Here is a 13,789-nt window from a genome sequence, read left to right as displayed (position 1 = left end):
ATATTACTTTCTGGATTCACTAGTCAGATATACATGAATGTCCTGCATGGTTGGATCTAGAGGTAAACTTGGTGAAAGGTTTCTCTTTGGCCTCTTTACTGGGAGTTCCTCTTCCCTTTTTGTTTTCTAAAATTAGCAGACAAGAGTTTAATCCCGTTATTAAACATACATTAAGAATTTGGTTCCAGTTTCGTAGATTTTTTGAGTTTAATAATTTTATTCTTTCTAGTAATATCTATCTCAATTTTTTTAAGCCATCAATTTTGGATAAGGCCTTTTTAATTTGGAAAACCAAGGGAATAATAACTTTTTCAGATTTGTTTTTAGGGGACTGTTTACTGTCTTTTTCTCAGTTAGCAGATAAATATGATTTATCTAATGTACACTTTTTTAGATATTTACAAATGAGGAATTTTTTACGTGGTTTGTTACCAAATTACCCTTCTGCTTATCCACCTAATATGACAGATGTTCTCTTTCACTTTAAACCATTTCAAAAAGGGTTGATAGCTATAATCTATAAACCGTTATTGAGTTTACGAATGATATCTAATAATAAAATTAAATGCGCTTGGGAATCGGAACTTCAAGAGTGATTTTTAGATATTCAATGGAGTAAAATTTTTTATTCGGTTAACAACTCATCTATTTGTGCCCGTCATTCCTTGATACAGTTCAAGGTAGTGCACCGGTCCATATGTCAAAGGATAAACTAGCGCATATTTTCTCCAGTATTAATCCTATTTGTGGCAGATGTAATACTGAACTGGCCACTTTAACTCATATATATTGGTCTCGTATAAAGCTAGACAACTTTTGGAGAGATGTTTTTAAAACACTATCAAGAGTTTTGGATTTGGATTTACAACCTCATTTGCTTACGGCAATTTTTGGGATTATCCCATCGGAAGCAGGAACTATTCCTGTTTCTGCTCAAAGTATGATAGCCTTTTCGACCTTACTGGCTAGGAGAGCCATTTTATTGAAGTGGAAGGATTCTAATCCACCTACGATCTTTTATTGGCTCTCCTCCATTATGTCCTGTTTAAGTTTAGAGAAAATAAGAAGTCGGACATTTGATACATCCTTTAAATTTGAGCAAATATGGCGACCTTTTATCCAATACTTTCATTTAATTTGATTTATTACTCTTCCAATCTTTTTTTTGGTCGTATCCTCAAATGGACTGTTTTGTTTGTTCTGTTTTTATATATAGTGTAGTGGTTTTTTTTTCCTTTTCATTTAAAACCCAATGTTTTTTTTTCTTTCCTCCTTTTAAACTGGTAAGAGGAGAATTGTTATTTTCTTTTTTTTATTATATATTTTATACTAGTTTAACAATATCTATGATTTTGACAATGTCTATTTTAATCTTGGTTACCAATATATATATATATATATTTGAACTAATTTTCCTTTTGATTGTATTTATGTTTTTTTAAATCAGTAAAAAGATTAATAAATAAAGAAAGAAATGATTCCTGTGGATAGGAGGGGAGTAAATGTGTCCAAAGGATTGAAAAAGAGAGGGAGAGAGGCAACTAGGATCAACTGAGCTGTTAAACTGAAGCAGTGGTGAGGAAGATGTTGGAATTTCAATGAAAGGATGTGTTATTGCTTAGAAAGTAACAGTCTGAGATAAGTGAATTTCTGAAAGGGAAAATCATGTTGATTAATCTGTTAGATATTTTCATGGATGCATCTGGCAGAGTAGATAGTCATAGTCATAGTCATACTTTATTGATCCTGAGGGAAATTGATTTCCGTTACAGTTGCCGCAATCAAGAATAGAGTATAAATATATCAATACAAAACCATAAATAATTAAATAGTAATATGTAAATTATGCCAGGAAATAAGTCCAGGACCAGCCTATTGGCTCAGGGTGTCTGACCCTCCAAGGGAGGAGTTGTAAAGTTTGATGGCCACAGGCAGGAATGACTTCCTATGACGCTCAGTGTTGCATCTTGGTGGAATGAGTCTCTGGCTGAATGTACTCCTGTGCCCAACCAGTACACTATGTAGTGGATGGGAGACATTGTCCAAGATGGCATGCAACTTGGACAGCATCCTTTTTTCAGACACCACCACACTTTTAAGTTCCCGTTGAAGTGGTTTCCACTGTCTTTATTCTAAATCTTTTTCTCTTCCTCGAATACTCTTCCATGCCAAACTGGTGAAGTGCAGAGAGGGAGATGAGGAGAGGCTGGCATTCCTGTTTTGTATACTTGCTTCCTCTTAGTGCTATTGTGTCACACAGAAGCACCAAGACGATATATTTACTCCATCCTTTCCAGTCCTGATGAAGGGTCTCAGCCTAAAAGATGCATCCTTCTGAAAACCTTTAGGGTTTCAGAAAACCTTTGGTAAAGTTTCATGCGTGACATTGGTGAGTAAGATTACAGCATATAGAATTGGGACAGAGAATTGATTCAAAGAAAACAAAGTGTGGGAGTAAAGCTCAGTAAGACAGGCTGTAGCTCATCACGGGAAGGATGTGGAGACTGGGGAGGGTGCAGAAGAGGCTAACTAAGATGTTGCCTGGATTTAAGGGCATGAGCTATAAGGAGAGTTTGGACAAACTTGGGTTGTTCTCCCTAGAGCATTGGAGACTGTGGGGAGACCTGCGTGAGATTTTTTAAATCATAAGAGGTATAGATAGGGTAGACAGAATCTTTTCCCCAGAGCAGAGTTGTAAAACAGCAGGGGTTTGTGGGGGGGGGGGGGAAGAGTTTAATAAAAGAGGCAGTTTTTTAATGCTGAGAGTGGTGGGTACCTGGAATGGGTTACCCGGGTAGTAGTGGAAGCAGGCTTTTTGGTGGATTTTAAGAGGCTTTTAGATAGACGTGAACATGAAGGGAATGAGGGTCTGGATGATTCACAGTTGAACATTTTGTATAAATTATTTCAAGATTGGTGCAACATTATGGCCAAATGGCCTGTCCAGACTACTGTTCTATGCTCAGTGGTTCACCACAGCAATCAGTGTTGGGTCTCAACCATAGTCAATCTTAAGCAATACACACAAAATACTGGAGGAACCCAGCCGGTCAGGCAGCATCTATGGGCAAGAATAAACAGTGGATGTTTTGAGCCAAGACCCTTCTTCAGGACTGAGAAGGAAGGGGGAAGATCCCAGAATAAAAAAGGTGGGAGAGGGGAAACAAGCTATTTGGAAGGTGAGAGGTGAAATCAGGTGGGTGGGAAAGGTCAAGGGCTGGAGAAGAAAGAATCTGATAGGAGGGAACATAAGAAATAGGAGCAGGAGTGGGCCATCTGGTTTGTCAAGCCTGCTCCGCCATTCAATAAGATCATGGCTGATCTGGACATGGACTCATCTCCACCTGCCTGCCTTTCCCCCATAACCCTTAATTCCCCTACTATGCAAAAATCTATCCAACCTGGTTTGAATATATTTACTGAGACAGCCTCCACTGCTTCATTGGGCAAAGAATTCCACAGATTCACCACTCTCTGGGAAAAGCAGTTCCTCCACATCTCCATCTTAAATCTACTCCCCTGAATCTTGAGGCAATGTCCCCTGGTTCTAGTTTCACCTTTCCTACCTCCATCTTATATATCCCTTTCATAATTTTATATGTTTCTACAAGATCTCCTCTCATTCTTCTGAATTCCAGTGTGTACAGTTCCAGGGGACTCAATTTCTCCTCATGGTCTAACCCCATCAAATCTGGAATCAAACTGGTGAGCCTCCTCTGCACTGCTCCAAAGCCAGTATATCCTTCCTCAAGTAAGGAGACCAGAACTGAACACAGTACTCCAGGTGTGGCCTCACCAGTACCCTGTACAGTTGCAGTATAACCTCCCTGCTATTAAATTCAATCCCTCTGCACAAGCACTTCCAAGTCCCTCTGCACAGCAGCATGCTGCAGTTTTTTTTTACTATTTAAATAATAATCTGCTCTTTCACTTTTCCTTCCAAAGTGGATGACCTGGCATTTACCAGCATTGTACTCCATCTGCCAGACTCTTGCCCACTTGCTTAACCTATCTATATCTCTCTGCAGACTCTCTGTATCTTCTGCACAATTTGCCTCTCCACTCAATTTAGTATCATCAGCAAACTTAGATACACTACACTTGGTCCCCTCTTCCAGATCGTTAATGTATATCGTGAACAGTTGCAGGCCCAGCATCGATCCCTGCGGCACTTCTCTCACCACTGATTGCCAATCAGAATAACACCCATGTATCCCAACTTGCTGCTTTCTATTAGTTAACCCAACTTCTATCCATGCTAGTACATCACCCCAAGTCTATGCATCTTTATCTTATGGATAAGTCTTTTATGTGACACCTTATCGAATGTCTTTTAGAAATCCAAGTAAATAACATCCATCTCTTCCCCTCTATCCACTGCGCTCATTATATCCTCAAAGAACTTCAGAAAGTTTGTCAAATGGGACCTGCCTTTGCTGAACCCATGCTGCATCTGCCTGATGGATCCATTTCTTTCCAGGTGCCTCACTACTTCTTCTTAATGATAGTTTCAAGCATTTTCCCAACTACAGATGTTAAACTAACTGGCTTATAGTTACGTGCCTTTTGCCTACATCCTTTATTGAACAGTGGCATGACATTTGCCGTCTTCCAATCTGCCAGAACCTGCCCAGAGTCCAGAGAATTTTGGTAAATTATCACCAAAGTTGCTACTATAACTTCCGCCATTTTTTTAGTGCCCTGGGATGCATTCCATCAGGACCAGGAGACTTATCTATCTTCAGGCTTACAAGTTTGCTCAGTACTACCTCTTTAGTGATAGTTATTGTATCGAGGTCCTCACCTCCCATCGCATTCTTAACATTTCTCTTTGGCATATTAGGCGTGACCTCCACCGTGAAGACCAATACAGAATAGTCATTCAAAGCCTCTGCCATTTCCTCATTACTCGATATCAATTCCCCCTTCTCGTCCTCCAAGTGACCTATGATTACTTTAGCCACTCTTTTCCACTTTACATAACTATAGAAACTTTTACTATCCATTTTTATATTTTGTGCTAGTTTATTTTCATAATCTTGCTTCCCTTTCTTTATTGCCCGCTTAGTGGTTCTTTGTTGCTTTCTAAATTTTTCCCAACCTTCCAGGTTCCCACCACTCTTGGCAACTTTGTATGCACAAGCTTTTAGTTTGGTGCCTTCTTTTATTTCCTTAGTTATGCAAGGCTGGTTCTCTCCACCCTTACTGTCCTTACATTTAACTGGAATAACCTTTTGTTGGGCACCGTGTAAAATCTCTTTGAAAGTCTTCCACTGTTCCTCAACTGTTCCACCATATAGCCAAAAGTGTTCCCAGTCTACACTAGCCAAATCCTCCCTCATCCCGTTGTAGTCTCCATTGTTTAGGCATAATACACTGGTTTTCGATTGAACTATTGCACCCTCCATTTGTATGAGAAACTCAATCATACTTTGATCACTCTTTCCAAGAGGATCCCTAACGACAAGATCACTAATTTTACCTGTCTCATTGCACAGGACCAGATCTAAGGTAGCACATTCCCTTCTAGGTTCAGTGACATGCTGTTCAAGAAAGCCATCACGGATGCATTCTACGAAGTCCTCCTCAAGAGTGCCTCGACAAACTTGATTCACCCAGTCTATGTGCAAGTTAAAGTTCCGCATGATAACTGCTGTTCCAATATTCAGGTATTTCTCTTATTTCCTGTGCCACTGTAATGTTATTATTCGGTGGCCAATAGACAACTCCCACCAGCGATTTTTTTCCCCTTAACTATTCCTAATCTTTACCCAGATGGATTCAACATACTGCTCCTTAGATCTTAGATCGTCTGTCTCTGACTATCGCCCTGATCTCATCTTTAGTAAAGAGCGCTACCCCACCTCCCTTACCTTCCTGCCTATCCTTCTGTATTACCTGATATCCTTGGATATTTAATTCCCAATCCTCTCCACCCTGCAACTACGTCTCTGTAAATCATACCCCTTTGTACTGATTTATGCCACAAGTTCACTGACCTTGTTTTGAATATGACGGGCATTCAAATAAAGTGCCCTTACACTCATTGTGCTTTTAAAATCCTATAATCTTTTGCTCTTTTCCACTTGATTTTTCTACACTCCACTCTTACTTTTCTCTTTTTCTTTATCTTTATCCACACTTCTCTTTTTTACTTTATCCATACTTCTTCAATCTGTTGAAGCCACCTGTCTACTATTTAGTTTAAAGCCCTATCCATAGCCCTAGTTATGCAATTCGCTAGGATCCAGGTCCCACAGGGTTCAGGTGGAGCCCGTCCCATTGGTGCAGCTCCCTCTTTCCCCAATACTGGTGCCAATTTTCCATGAATTCAAACCCACTTCTCCCACACCAATCCTTGAGCCGCACATTTAACTCTCTAATCTTCTTGACCCTATGCCAATTTGTGCGTGGCTCAGGTAGTAATCCAGACATTACCACATTTTTGTTTCTGCTTTTTAATATAGTCCATAGCTGCTTAAATTCCCTCAGCAAAACTTCTTTCCTCATTCTACTTATGTTGTTGGTACACAACAACTGGATCTTTCTCCTCCCCCTGCAAATTTCTCTGCAGGTCAGTTAAGATGTCCCAAACCCAGGCACCAGGCAGGCAACACAGCCTTCAGGACACTCTATCCTCATTACAGAGAACTCTCTCTATTATTCTGATTATACTATCCCTAAATACCACTACATTTCTCTTTCTTCCCCCCTCTTGAAAGGATCCCTGAACTACTGTGCCACAGTAAGGTTGCTTATCCTTCCTAAGTCCCCACTCTAATCCACACAGGGAACAAGAATCTCAGACTTGTTGGACAAGCTCAAGGGCTGAGGCTCCTCCAGTACTGTCTCTTGGATCCCACTACCTGCCTCATTTGCAGTCACACCCTCTTGTCCCTGACCACAGACCGAACTTGAGGAGAGTGAACCACAGGAGAAAGGGACCCAAGGGGAATTCAATCTTGACTGATGGGACCAATGTAACATTATTAGTTTACTAGTAACACAAGTCTCAGTGAGGATGTGGGTTGTGATGTTGATGCAAAGCTTGAAATGAATACATGGATTTCCTGGGTGATGAAGACCTGACTGATGAATATCTGACTTTACACAAATTCTCCCATATACTTAAAGACTTTTCTAAGCTAGTAATGATAGTAGAAAAGTTAAGTGAAAAAGGGTTTTTCCTTTTGGAGCAATGGAGGAGGAGAAACGACGATACAGGTGTATAAGATTATGAGAGGCATAGATAGGGTGAAGAACCTATCTTTTTCGCAGGCCAGCAATGGCTAATAACAGAGGGCATCCATTTACTAGAGGTTTCAGAGGTAGTTTTTTTTTTAAAACATAGAGTGCTAAGTACTTGGAATGCATTAGAACATAGAACATAGAAATTTACAGCACATTACAGGCCCTTCGGCCCACAATGTTGTGCCGACCATGTAAATTTCCCTACCACATAGCCCTCTATTTTTCTAAGCTCCATGTACTTATCTAAGAGTCTCTTAAAAGACCCTATTGTATCTGCTTTTACCACTGTCATTGGCAGTGCATTCCATGCACCCACTATTCTCTGTGTGAAAAATTGTACCCACTTCGAAGCACCTTAAAAATATGACTTGTATTAGCCATTTCAGCCCTGGAAAAAAGCCTCTGGCTATCTACACAATCAATGCCTCTCATCACCTTATACTCCTTTATCAGGGCATCTCTCATCCTCTGTCGATTCAAGGAGAAAAGGCCAAGTTCGCTCAACCTATTCTCCTAAGGCGTGCTCTCCAATCCAGGTAACATCCTTGTAAATCTCCTCTGCACTCGTTCTATAGTATCCACATCCTTCCTGCGCATTGCTGCGGGTGGTGGTATATTAATCTAAATCACTGATATGCAGCATAAAAAGAAGTGGTCCCAACACCGACCCCTGTGGAACACCAGGAGTCATAACAGCCAACCAGAAAAGGATCCTCTAATTCCCACTTGTTGCCTCTTACCAATCAGCCAATGCTCTAACCATGATAGTAACTTTACTGCAATATCATGGGCTCTTAACTTGGTAAGCAGTCTCAGGTGTGGGAACTTGTCAAAGGCCTTCTGGAAATCCAAATATACAATATCCACTGCTTCCCCTCTATCTATCCTACTTGTAATCTCCTCAAAGAATTCCAACAGGTTTGTCAGGGAGGATTTTTCCTTAAGGAAACCATGCTGACTTTTATCTATCTTGTCCTGTGTCACCAAGAACTCCATAAACTTATCCTTAACAATTGGCTGCAACATCTTCTCAACCACTGAGGTCAGGCTAACCAGTCTATAATTTCCTTTCTGCTGCCTCCCTCCTTTCCTGAAGAGTGGAGCGACATTCGCAAATTTCCAGTCCTCTGGAACCATGAAAGAGTCCAATGATTCTTGAAAGATCATTTCTAATGCTGCCACAAACCTTACTGCTACCTCTTTCAGAACTTTTGGGTGCAGTTCACCTGGTCCGGGTGACTTATATCACATTTTTCTAATGATTTAATGCCATTCTTTACCAGCAGAGACACACTACCCACTGTGCCTACCTTCCTATCCCTCCAACACAATGTGTAACCTTGGACATTCAGCTCCCATCTACAACCATCCTTCAGTCATGATTCAGTGATGACCACAACATCATACTCAACAATTTGTATAAGTGCAACAAGATCATTCACCTTATTTCTTATACTCATGCACTGAGATATAATACTTTGACTACTGTATTTGCTACCCTTTTTAATTTTGCATCCCTAGTGCACTGATACTCACCCTGCTGGCTGCAATTTTGTCCTATCATCTGCCTGCCCTTCTTGACAGCTGGATTGCATGCTAACTTTGCCTTCTTACCATCCATTCTGTTGAGCCCCTTCACTCCAGTTCCCATCCCCTACCAAATTAGTTTAAGCAACTCTAACAAACCTGCCTGCGAGAGCATTGTCTCAATCGGGTTCAGGTACAACCCGTCCCTTTTGTACACGTCATACCTCTCTCAGAAGAGATACTAATGATTCACAAAACTGAAGTCCTGCCCCCTGTACCAGCTTCTCACCCAGGCTTTTAACTGCCAAATAATTCTGTTTCTACCCTCACTGGCGTGTGGCACAGGTAACAATCTAGAAATTACTACCCTGGAGGTCCTGCCTCTCAGCTTTCTGCCTAGCTCTCTAAATTCTCTCTTCCGGACCTCTTTGCTTTTCCTTCCTATGTCGTTGGTACCAATATGTACCAAGACATCCGGCTGCACCACCTCTGCCTCCAAAATGCTGTGGACGTGATCCGAGACATCCCTGACCATGGCACCTGGAAGGCAATATACCATCTGGGTATCCTATTCACATCCACAGAATCTCCTGGCTGTTCCGCTGATGATAGAGTCCCCTTTCACTATGCCTCCCCTCTTCTACTCTTCTATCCCTTTCCCTTCTGCACCACGGACCCATACCTGGTCTCCGTGGCATTTCCCTGGGAGGTCATCCTCCACAACAGTATCCAAAATGGTATATTTATTATTGAGAGACTCTTTGATGGGCACATGGATGAAAGAAAGCTGGAGGGCTTTGAGCTGTGTTGGAGGGAAGTGTTAGATTGATCATGGAGTAGGTTAAAAGGTCAATAAAACTTTATGGGCCAAAGGGTGTTGTACTGTTCTATGTTCTCCGCTAATTCAGTATGTATTTCATTAGTTAAATAATGGGTAGTGTTAGGGTAATTATTTGATGAAATGGAAGCTTATCGTAGGTGTATGCTGACATGATACATACAGTAGTTTTGGAGAATGGAACTTCTGACCAATGGACTTCAGGACTTACTGCTTGTGTAGGCAAACTGTGTGAGTGGGTAACAAGTTGGTAGATGGGGCACAATGGGGACAAGGGTGTGGGATCCACTTTAGTGGAGAAAGCAGATATGGAGACAGAAGGGAATGCAAATGCTAGAATCTGGAGCAACACACAACCTGTCAGAGGAACTCAGCAGTCCAAGCAGCAACAATGAGAGGAAAAGATCTGTTTATGTTTCAAGTCAAAACTGTGCATAAGGACTGAGTGTAGGGAGGTATGATAGCTGGTGTAAAGAGGAGAAGGGGAGTGGTGAGAGAAAGGAGTCCAAGGTGACTGGTTGAGTGAGGAGGGGTGTAAGGTGACAGGTGGGTAGGGACAGGTTAGGGAGGTGAGGGGTGTAGAGTTGGGAGACAGTGGCAGATAGATGATAGATGAAGGCAGACAAAGGGTAAGAGATCAAAAAGGGTAAAGGAAGTAAAAACATGGAGTAAGGTTGGCAGAGGGGAGTGTGAAGATAAGAAGCAGCTGCTCGTGTGAGGGAAGCAGGAATGCATATCTGTTCCACAGATGGACTCTGGTACAAAAAAGAGGTGAGAATGGAAAACATTAGGGGAGAGGAGAATGGCAGTTGGAACCAGGTGGGGGTACCTATGAGTTAACTGTGCATGTATCATAGGTGGATAGAACCAGATGGGGAGGGAGATGTAGATGGGTGAAGGGAGATAGGGGGTGATATTTAAGGGGAATGGGACAAAAATGGCTATAGGAGGATTAGAGGGGGTGGGGTGGGGGAAGGGTGAGGGGAAAGCAAAAAAAAGGGATTATCTAAACTTGGAAAACTCAATGTACTTGCTATTTTGTTGTATCCTCTCCAGGCACCAATATGGTGTGGAGTCTACTTGCACCACAAGGATTCACCTGTGACCCGCTGATAAGCATTTGTTTATGCCAATGACAGCATTTGCCCCTCCAAACAAATGTGCGGAAGAGTATTCTCAGCAGTTTCCTTCCTCGTGGACCAGATCAGTCACTCAAATAAACACTTCCTTATGATTACGTCGCACAGAATTTATCTTGTAATCATAATTCACTAAACTTCATCCCAGATATGCCAGACTCAGAAAGTGGTTAAAGATTGCTGCAAGGCAGTTCAGCTGAAATTGTAAGATTATCTTGGCTGCGTGTGTAATTCAAGAGAGACATAGAAAAGCAACAGGTCCTACAGTTCAGCAAGTCTGTACTGTCCATTAACCATCCATTTACACTCCATGAGCAGTAATGCCCTGTTTTTCATTCTCCCTACATTCCCATCAACCCTGCTCAGATCCTGCCTCTCACCTACACACTTAGAGACATGCTGATTAATTGCAAAATGTATCCATAGCACCTGCATCTTGAAGTGGAACAATATGTTTGGTGCCGGAGGTGGTATTCTCCTCTGATACTGTGAATACTACTTCCCCTCATCCCCACATGTTAGAGTGAATATTGGATAATTTCAGCTACTACAATTACACAGAAAAATTGGAGAAGCTGAGATGATTTTCAGACTAAAGAAGTGATTTGGGAGAAGTGTGCACAATCCACAGTGCTCAGGACCAAGTGAATAAAGAGGAACGGTTTCCATGAACAGAAGAGCCAAGGACCAGGTATGAGGTGATTTGCAAAAGAACACAAAGAGAAACCAGTGATGCTGATCTACACCTTGCTGTCTGAAAGGGTGGCAGGAGTACATTTAATCCTGGATTTCAGTGCACTTACATTATAACATTCACCCAACTCAATTATTTCTCTCACATTGTCCCTGGGTACTAACTCATTGCACCTACCTCCTCTTCTCAATCTATTGTAGTCTGAGTATATTTCCCCTCAAAAGTATGCTCTAGTGCTTTCATTGTCTACTCCAACCTTACTACCATAGATTCTAATCCTTTGACTGGTTCCTTTTTTGCCAGCTCTGACCTCTCGGCCATCTGTTCTGTCCCTCTACTCTTTTGTAGTGTCTCTCACTGTGTCTGCCCACTTTCGCATTGTTTCAACGCTTTTCCCATGGGCATTAACCCTTTGTTCATGTTTCCAATTCCCTCTGTATGCATCCTATGATTATACCATATCAAGAAAGTCTCTAACTGGCTTCCTCATCACTATAGGAAAACACCAGATATCCCATTACCCCAGACATACCTTGAATGAGTAGTTTTGCACAGATGATGCAGGGGTACCTAGACAAGTAGACTGTACATCCCTGCAGAGACCTTGGAGAGGATAGGAGCACCTGCTCCACAGCATGAAGCCCATTCCTGGAGCACTCAATGGTAAGTATACGATTGCTTTCTGTGGTGTTCAGGATAGCAATCCCTGTTTTCGAAAACTGAAATTAAAACAAAAGTTGAGAGGATTTATCGTCTTCAGCTGAGCTTTATTTACATCTTCTTCTTAAGAATATAAGGAGGTTGTTTTTAGCCCATCTGGTCTAGGCATGTACACACTAAAAGCCAAGCCATAGAAGGCTATGGAAATTTGGCATGCCCCCATTGACCTGCACCAACTTTTACAGAAAGAGCATAGAAAGTATCCTGTCTGAATGCATCATAGCTTGGTACAGCAACTGCCCTGCCTATGGTTGCAAGAGTTATGGACACAGCTCAGCACATCATGGAAATCAGCCTACCCTCAATGGACTCTATCTGCACTTTCTGATGCCTTGGGAAAGCAGCCAACATAATCAAAACCCTTTCCACTGCAGATATTCTCACTTTTCCTACCCCTCTCATCAAGCAGAAGATACAAAAACCTGAGAACACAAACAACTAGACTCAAGCAAAGTTATAATCCTAGTGTTATAAGCTCTTGAATAGACCTGTTATGATAATGATGACCTTTTGATTTCTCTTCACGTCCCTCGCACCTTATTACCTGTCTGCAATGCATTTTCTTTGTAACAACCTGAAATGAATCTGCCTGGATGGTAAGCAAAATGTTTTACTCTATCTCACTCCATGTGACAAAAATAAACCAATTACCATTTGGTTTATCCTGGCTCACAGAATGATCTTATTCCCAACTCCACCCCTTTAACTGTCACTTTGGAACTCAAGAGTCAGCGCAGGACCTTCATTCTGTACTGACTAGCAGGAGGGGACATAGGATAGCTGTATTGTCCCAGGGCAGGTCTCAGTACAGGTGATCTGTGGTATAAAGGAGGGGTGGGGGAGTCTTGTTGCTTGAAAAAGGTCCATATCATCATTTTCTATAACTTGAGACCACACCATTTGGGCATGTATCATGACTTGTGAGTTGAAAACAAATTATTTTATGTTAATTTATTTACTTCTGTGCACAAAGATTATGTAAAAATAAATTTTATTCCATACGTCAAGTTTGTGAATTCTATAAGGGCAGATTTCCGCAACCTGAATTGTGGTGATACGACGATGGGACCTGTATAATGAACCTTGAGGTCTGCCCAGATCTGAGTGTTTGACAATGTAGAGAGAGTTTTGCTCTGAGTCTGAACTGTTGCCAGATAACTTGTAGCAGAGTTCTATCTCAGAGCCCTACAGGTAGTGCTCACCAGCCTTGGCCCACCATTGACCCAGGACTTAAGAACATTGTTGGATTGAGTATGTGTCTTGATCCAAGACAATATCTAGCTGTGGACCTGGTGCCCTGTACTGGAGTGGCAATGGGTGGCAGTGGATCAGAACAGAAACAGGCCCTTCATCCCCTTTAGTCTATGCTGGCCTGGTATTCTGCCTAGTCTCATCTACCTGCACAAAGACCATAGCCCTCCAAGCCTCCCTCATCCATGTACCTACCCAAACTTCTCTAATGTTACAATTTAACCAAGTCTACATCTTCTGCTGACAGCTTAACTTCACGGCTCTATCTACCTGTGATGCCACTTTCCGGAGATTATGGATCTGAACTCTCAGGTCCCTTTGTTCTACCTCACATCTCAATGCCCTACTGTTCACTGTACAAGTCTTACC

At 41.8% G+C, this 13,789-nt stretch overlaps 1 protein-coding gene across 3 annotated transcripts in view; it reads right to left on the bottom strand.

The window, feature by feature from the left end:
• Positions 1-13,789, bottom strand: part of LOC140202765 (uncharacterized) — a 126,920-nt gene that overhangs the window by 28,705 nt on the left and 84,426 nt on the right. For all 3 annotated transcript variants that reach the window (XM_072268074.1, XM_072268075.1, XM_072268076.1), the window contains one exon: positions 11,982-12,168. In XM_072268074.1, coding sequence (XP_072124175.1) covers positions 11,982-12,168 — 187 coding nt within the window. The remainder of the gene's footprint in view (positions 1-11,981; positions 12,169-13,789) is intronic.

The sequence above is a fragment of the Mobula birostris genome, chromosome 9, assembly GCF_030028105.1.
Source record: "Mobula birostris isolate sMobBir1 chromosome 9, sMobBir1.hap1, whole genome shotgun sequence".
Classification (NCBI taxonomy): Eukaryota; Metazoa; Chordata; class Chondrichthyes; order Myliobatiformes; family Myliobatidae; genus Mobula; species Mobula birostris.
Note: the sequence above shows the minus strand (reverse complement) of the source record. Positions and strands in the feature narration are given on the sequence as shown.